Source organism: Betta splendens, chromosome 22 (assembly GCF_900634795.4).
Source record: "Betta splendens chromosome 22, fBetSpl5.4, whole genome shotgun sequence".
Classification (NCBI taxonomy): domain Eukaryota; kingdom Metazoa; phylum Chordata; class Actinopteri; order Anabantiformes; family Osphronemidae; genus Betta; species Betta splendens.
The window spans coordinates 15,336,815-15,344,594 of record NC_040900.2 but is presented as its reverse complement, the minus strand read 5'-3'; the positions used below and the strand labels follow the sequence as shown (position 1 = coordinate 15,344,594).

The window sequence follows — 7,780 nt, the reverse complement described above, 5'->3', positions numbered from 1 at the left end:
TTTTTAAACAGTTTCAGATATCACAGTTATTTTATCCATCAAATTTTTTACACAATTCTACTTTTTTAAATTTCCATCAAACCCAAACTTTTTCCACTGTGGTAAGTTATATATATATTATTATAGTCGACTGAGAATGTCTTTTAGACATGTATTTTGAATCACCTTCAAGGTTTTCACCCTTTAATTTGCTTCACTACGAGGATTGAGATCAACGATCTGTCACAGTGTTTACAGAGATCATCGACTGTGCCAAGCTTCTACAGGAACTAGTTTCCTGCGGACACAGCTGTCTGAGCAAACCAACCTCTCAATTTTGATCTCAATCAGACACACAACACAAAAGGTCTCTGTGACTTCCTCTAAGAAGTTAAAATTCACTTAGAGACCGACAAACAATAACACTTATTTATATAGTCTGATTTACTTCAGCTGATCGCTGCTTCAATCAGACAAACTATCATTAATCTATTTTACGAGGACCCTTTCCTCTTTTACCTCGTGACCTCGTCACAGAACTTTTATGAAGACCCGGTCTTCTTTTACCTCGTGAGCCACTCACGGAATTTAAGATACCTTAGGATTTACTCTTTTCATACTCGCCTGATCTGTGTCCTGGCCCTGGTTCAGGATCCCCTCACCTCACCTCGTCGGACCACCAGCCGACGTCTGACCTGGGCAGGAATTCACCTCCCAGGATTTTCTGCAGGTTCCAAACCTGGCTGTGCACAGACTTCAGTCGCCGACTCGATGTCGATGTCAAAGCGAGGATCTTGGGATCCCGGACGAGCCCCCAATTATGTTAGGGAAATTGTTAGTTCCCTTTGTAAATCTTAAATAAAGCAGACACAATCAGTTGAGACCTTCTTCAGGATTTTACTTGCAAGGAGTGAGCAGTTTACAGCAAAGGCAACTTCCTCTCACTGAAGAGAAGACAAGGATTCAGCTCATAATATGTATTGCATTCTGGGAGGTGCATAGTCACACAGTACATGGGAAATATTTCCTGCACAAAGCAAGCATTAGGCTCATCAGATAAGGATGCTACACTCCGGTACTCCCTATTTCTTGCAGAGCAGAAGGGTGAAAACTTCAAGGCTATAGCACAGCTAACGAGGCTTCAGCAAAATATGTTTCAATGATTAAATGCAGTATTTTTCCAACACTCTTTATCCGGTCATGTGATTTCACCACCTACATTCAATCAGTCATTAGTTGGTTACTTCTCACTCCTGCTCCTTGCTTTGCCAGATTGTTAGATCATGTCCCTGTGTCTACTCTCCAGCATTCAGTGAAGTAAGTCCTTTGTATTCCGACCCCTGATCTTGTTTTTGACCGTGTCTTGCCTGCTCCCTGTCTGTACTGTTTTGGAATCTGCCTTGTGATTGAACCTTACCTGGAGACTGACTGCCATTGCCTAAACCCTGTGTGTATCGTTGCCTTCATCTTGCTACTCCATATACCGACCTCTGCCTATCTGTACCTATACCCCCCCCCACACACTGCTCTGATCTGTGACAATTCTTGCCCATATTGACCCAGAAGAGGACATTCTTGCCCGTGTTGGCCCAGAGGAGGGCATTATTGTCCCTGTTGGCCCAAAAGAGTCATTCTTGTCCCTGTTGGCCCAGAAGAGGCCGTTCCTGCCCTTGTTGGCCCTGAGGAGGGCGCTCCAGCCCCTGTCGGCCCCGAGGAGGCCAGTCCAGCCCCCGGCGGCCCCCAAGGGCTGCTACTGGAGGTCCTAGTGGTCTGGACTAAATCATGCAGGTACTGGACCATGGTTCCTGTGCCCTCTGCTTCATTGTGTGCAGGTGTTGTCTCTGGGGTTCCCTAGTGGCCCGCCGGCACCCTGATCATGTCTGTCTCAGTTCTTGGTGGTTCAGTATTGACCACGTCTGTCTCAACCTCTGATGGTTCGGCGGTGGTTCATGCAAAGCTTGGAACTATACAAGAGCAACAGGACTGTAAGAAACTTCATCCAGAACTCAATGGGAAAGTGGAAAACAACTCTAGAGGCAAACCTCAAGCCGATTGCCCAAGTCAACATCAAGTGCGGCATATATCAAGGAGATGCTCTGTCCCTGCCCTGCGATGGGCTGGTGACCTGTCCAGGGTGTACCCTGCCTCTCGCCCATAGCCAGCTGGGATAGGCTCCAGCACCCCTGCGACCCCGTATATGGGAGTAAGCGGTATGGAAAATGGATGGATGGAAGGATGAATGCTCTGTCCCCATTGCTTTACTTCATAGGCCTAAACCCCCTCAGCCAGAATATCACCCAGACTGGTTACAGGTACCGACTACGGAATAACGGAAGCCAACTCCTCTACATGGATGACATCAAGCTATATGCCAAGAGTGAATGAGATATCGACTCGCTGATACATACCACCAGGATATACAGCCAATACATCGAGATGTCATTCGGACTGGATAACTGTGGTCGGATGGTAGCAAGGAGAAACCAGAGGAGGAACCCTCATGAAAGGACAAACCCCTGCATGGTATGTACCACCGGCATATAAAAGTGGCTGATATCGACAAATCCTACTAGTGGCTGGACAAAGCTGGACTGAAAGACAGCACGGAGACACTAATCCTAGCAGCACAGGAGCAGGCTCTGAGCACCAGATCAATAGAGGCTGTGATCTACCACACCAGGCAGGACCGCACGTGCAGGCTGTGCAAAGATGCCCCTGAAACAATCCAGCACATAACAGCGAGGTGCAAGATACTAGCAGGAAGGGCATACATAGAACGCTATAACCAAGTGGCCGGCAAGGTGTACAGGAACATCTGTGCTGAGTACAGGCTGGAAGTCCTAAAGTCTAAATAGGACACACCTCTAAAGGTGGTTGAGAATGACAGAGCTAAGATGCTGTGGGACTTCCAGACACTGACAAGCTGGTAATGGCCAACCAACCAAAGGTTCACAAACAAGAGAACAAGGCTGTAGTGATAGATGTAGCAATCCCAGGTGATAAGAACAAATGGAAGAAGGAGCACAAGAAGGTCAAGAAGTACCAAGGGCTGAAGGAATACACAGGACCCTCAAGCTCCCAGGCCTCTGGTAAAGGACCCAAGCTTGCAGAAATAAGACCGTTCCAAGGAAGGGGTGACTGGGGAATTTTTTTTTTCATGCATACATGCATACAGTAGGAGCGTCTCAGAATTGCTGACAACCCTCAGCATGGTTTCCGCAGGACCCCATGCAAAGCCCCTGATCCCCCACTGTGACATAGTCAATGAGTAGCTGCCTTGGTAACGCCCCTGTGGTTGAGATTTTCCATAAAGAAGCAGATGAGAGAGTTGTCCTTTTGTGTGATTTATTGAAATAATAAAGAAAATAAAAATAATGGGGAAAGCAAATAAAAAGCATTGATGTTGATCGTGCACATCAACAAAGCAAAAACCAGCTGGGGAGATCAGTGCACACACCACGAAGGTGTGATGCAAAGCTCCAGCTGTAGGCCAGCTAGTGTGCACCTCACGCCAGCCCAGCAAGGTCCCAGTCCCTGTCGGCCTCCCTGAAGGAGAGGCTCCTGCTCCAGTCGACCACGAGGAGATCGCTCCTGCTCCTGTCGACCACGAGGAGGTCGCTCCTGCCCTAGTTCCTGTCCGCTCTCCAGGGGTCGCTCCTGCCCTAGTTCCTGTCGGCCCTCCAGGGTTCGCTCCTGCCCTAGTTCCTGTCAGCCCTCCAGGGGTCGCCCCTGCCCTAGTTCCTGTCGGCCCTCCAGGGGTCGCCCCTGCTCTAGTTCCTGTCGGCTCCAATAAGGACGCCGTTCTAGTTCCTGTCGGCTCCAGTGAGGACGCCGTTCTAGTTCCTGTCGACCTCCAGGAGGAGGTCGTTCCAGTTCCTGTCAACCTCCAGGAGGAGGTCGTTCCAGCTCCAGCTTCGGTCCTATTCGGCCTCCGGGAGAAGTTCGTTCCAGCTCCAGCTTCAGTTCCTGTCAACCTCCAGGAGGAGGTCGTTCCAGCTCCAGCTTCGGTCCTATTCGGCCTTCGGGAGAAGGTCGTTCCAGCTCCAGCTTCAGTTCCTGTCAGCCTCCGGGAGGAGGTTGTTCCAGCTTTGGTTCCTGGTGGTCCTGTCCAGACCACGCCTGCATTGGTTCCTGGTGGCCCGGCTCCGGCCACGCCTGCATCGGTTCCTGGTGGCCCGGCTCCGGCCACACCTGCATCGGTTCCTGGTGGTCTGGCCCCGGCCACTTTCGTCTCAACTCCTGGTGGTCCGGCGTCCGCTGCGTCCATCCCGATGTCCTCGTCTCTGGTCCTGGCTCCGTCTTCTCGTCTGCCCTCGTCTCTGCCTTGCCTTCGGACAAGGCTGGAGTGTCGTCTCGGCCTGGCGGCTGCGCGGCCGTGGCTCTCCTCGTCACCACCCTCCGTGAGTGAGTGTCCGGACTTTGTAACCCTCCACAGTATGGACTTTCCCTGTCGTGATACTCTGAACTAGTGATGTGTCGTTTGTGAATGATTTGTTCAATATGAACTAATGTTTTATATGACTCGGAAGGAACAAGTCCTCTCTGCTGCTTAAGCTTCAATAAGAAGCTCACCACTATTCAGCGTTCTTGACCGTGTTTGATTCCTGATCCTAACCTTGTTTTGACCACTGTTGCTGAATCCTGTCTGATCCAAGTCTGCCTTGTTCACCGAGCCTGCCTGGTAAATACCCTGCCTGGTTTTTGACTTGAGACTGACTTACCCAGAATTGTACTGCAACTGAGCGCACCTGTTACCGAACCTTGCCTGTTTTTGGACCTGAGATTGCATGATTCACTTTGTACTGACACAACTGATGCCTTCCTGTGTATGACCTCGCCTGAACTGACCCTGTCTTCGCCTAATAAATCCTTCTTTACCACATCCTACGTCTGTGTGAGCCGTGCATGTGGGTCTGTCATCTCTGTGGTTCTGACAGAGAACCTCAACATCTTTATCTCTGCTGCCTCCATATCAACCTCATCTCTTCCTCACTGCTACCGTATCTAACCCATAGAGCAGGGTTGGTCTCACCACTGTCTTGCACACTTTTCTTGCTGACACTCTTCTATCACACAACACTCCTTTCCTTCGCCCACTCCGACCTGCCTGCACTCGCCTCTTCACCCATTTTCCACACTCATCACACTTTACCTCGTACTTAAACTCCTGCACCTTCTTCACCTCAGCCCCCTTTAGCCTCACTGTTCTACCATGATCCCTCTCATTTAGAGAGTTATATTCTGTCTTACGACAACTGACTTTCATGCCTCTTCTTTCCAAAGCAAACCTCCAGGCACGGTCTCCTCCAGACCACCGGAAACTTAATGGGCATGGTCTTCTCCGGACTACCAGGTCGAAAGGTTGGGGGGGTCCTTCTATTTCCTCTCTTCTTCTTCCTGACCACCAGATTCACCTTACACACCAACATGTGGTGCCCTCTGGCTACACTTTCTCCTACTACCACTTTGCAGTCACTAACGTCTCTCAAATGACCTTGTCTACATAGGATGTTGTCCACCTGCATGCCCCTACCACTAATCTAATCTGACCCTAATTTGACTCCATACTTTTCTTCTAACTCACAGCCAACCTTTGGAGCATACCCACTGACTACATTCACCATCACCTCTTCAATTTCTTTAGGCTCATCACCATGTCTGGGACCCTTTTCACTTCTAGAACATTATTCCCCCTAGATCACTCCTACCCCATTTCTATTCTTATTTACACCATGTTAGAACAATTTGTATCCTCCTCTATTACTACGGGCTTTGCTGCCCTTCCACCTCATCTCCTGCACACACAGTACATCTTTCTTCCATCTCTACATCATGTCTGCCAGCTCTCTGCCAGATCATTGTTCCAACATTAAGTGTCCCTATTTCCAGATCCTCTTCTCTTTCTGACCACAAATGCTTCTGCCTCCTCACCTTCGACCAACAGTAGTCCAATTTCCACCGGCACCTTGTAGGTTAACAGCATCGGTCATTGTTAACCTGGGCTGCAACCGATCCAATATGAAATTCTTATTTTACGCTGGATGCCCTTCCTGACGCAATCATCTCTATTTATCTGAGCTTGGAACCGGCACAGAAGTCACTAGCTTGCAATCCCTGTGGCTAGCTTGCTGGGCAGTGATTAAAATAGATATACAAGATATAGATAGATATATAGGTAGATATATGCATATGTGTGGATGTATGTGAGAACTAAAAATCGTATTTTCCTATCCAAGTGAGGACATTTTGACAAAGTGAGGACATTTTAGCTAGTCATCACATCTGTGAAGGTCTGTTTGAGGGTTAAGATGTGAATTTAGGGCTGAGGTCAGATTTTTATTTATTTATTTGTTTGTTTGTTTATGATATTTTATTTTTTTATGTCTTTTAATTTAAGTTTAGTTTCCTTTTGTTTTCTAGTGTCTGCAGTTAGTGTTATTCTGACACTGAGCAACAGATGTCAGCAAAATCACACAACACTGTAGTTATTTTATTATTGCTATGGGTGCCTTGTACATACAGTAGAGTGATATACAGTACAGTAGTCGTTTTTTCTTAGTATTAAGATAACTGAACTAATGACATTTACATTTTTTTGGGCTTGTGATTGATACATCAGCTAGCAGTTTCATATCGCATAATAGCAGCCTGCCTATAACATTAATTTAAAACAAGTATGTACAGTAGGTTGATTATCCTTGATGAAAGCAAACAATCTAGCTTTTAAAACAATTGGAATTCAGCCGTATGACTAACTTGTAGTTATAGTTTGCATGTATTAAAGTGACTTTTTTCTACTTAGTTCACTGAAGTGAAGAGTTTAAAATGAAAATTAGAAAGACTTTCTTGGTATTTGCTACGTATGTGCTCATCTAATATGATGATCATGATATCATGGCATGATGTGATAAATTAAAGATGGGGTAAACATTTGGGGGCCATAAAAATTATAAATCAATTTACATCAATTAGTCTTTAAACACATTTTAATCATGACGAGCATGGTAATAAACGGATAAGCTTGGAAACACTTAACTCCGTCCCACTTAAGTTTCTGCTGGACTTCCTTTTCCCACAACTCTCGCTCTCTCTCTCTCTCTCTCTCTCTCTCTCTCTCTCTCTCTCTCCACCCCCTCTCCCTCGCGCTCCCAGTTGGTGTGTGTGAGCGGCAGCTGGCGGTCTCTACTTCGCTCGGCCCACTCTTAGCAATGGCGCTGCGGGTCGACCAGCTCCTTTCTCCGTATCTAGTAGCGGCGGCTTTGTTATTGCTTGCTAGAGGACCACAAGTGGCAGTTTGTTGCCCGAGTCGCTGTTTATGCTTCAGGACCACCGTGAGATGCATGCACCTCCACTTGGAAGCTGTACCAGCAGTTTCTCCTCAGACGACCATCCTGTGAGTAGCCTTTTCCCTAATTTAACGGGAACCGGCCCTCGGGGCGGAAAAGCATGGAGGTTGGCTTCAGCGACAGACGTTTTCAGTTATAACGACTGCTAACATACGGCCCTTTGGTTTTAAACTGAATGGAAGACTCCAAGCAAGGCTCGTGAAGAATTACATCCAGCTGTGGGGAGGTTATCACAAAATCTCAGGATGGTTCCACAAAGATTCACACCTGCCAGTTGTTGCAGAGGTGATTTAACAGCAGTTCTAGCTGTGAAGTTAAGTTTCTACAATAGAGGGATTTTGTGAGAAACCAGAGCCGCCTTTGACAGACATAGGAACAGCAGGCGTGTTGGTCAGATTCGATTTTACTGGTGTACAACTTCATTAAGCTTTACCTTTGTTCCAGGCAGATCCTGA

General features: G+C 47.4%; 1 protein-coding gene across 2 annotated transcripts in view; it reads left to right on the top strand.

The window, feature by feature from the left end:
• The first annotated feature begins 7,123 nt into the window (after window positions 1-7,123).
• Window positions 7,124-7,780, top strand: part of LOC114848125 (peroxidasin) — a 64,065-nt gene continuing 63,408 nt past the window's right edge. For both annotated transcript variants that reach the window (XM_029138350.3, XM_029138349.3), the window contains exon 1: window positions 7,124-7,372. In XM_029138350.3, the coding sequence (XP_028994183.1) occupies window positions 7,188-7,372 (185 nt within the window). In that variant the 5' untranslated portion in view covers window positions 7,124-7,187. The remainder of the gene's footprint in view (window positions 7,373-7,780) is intronic.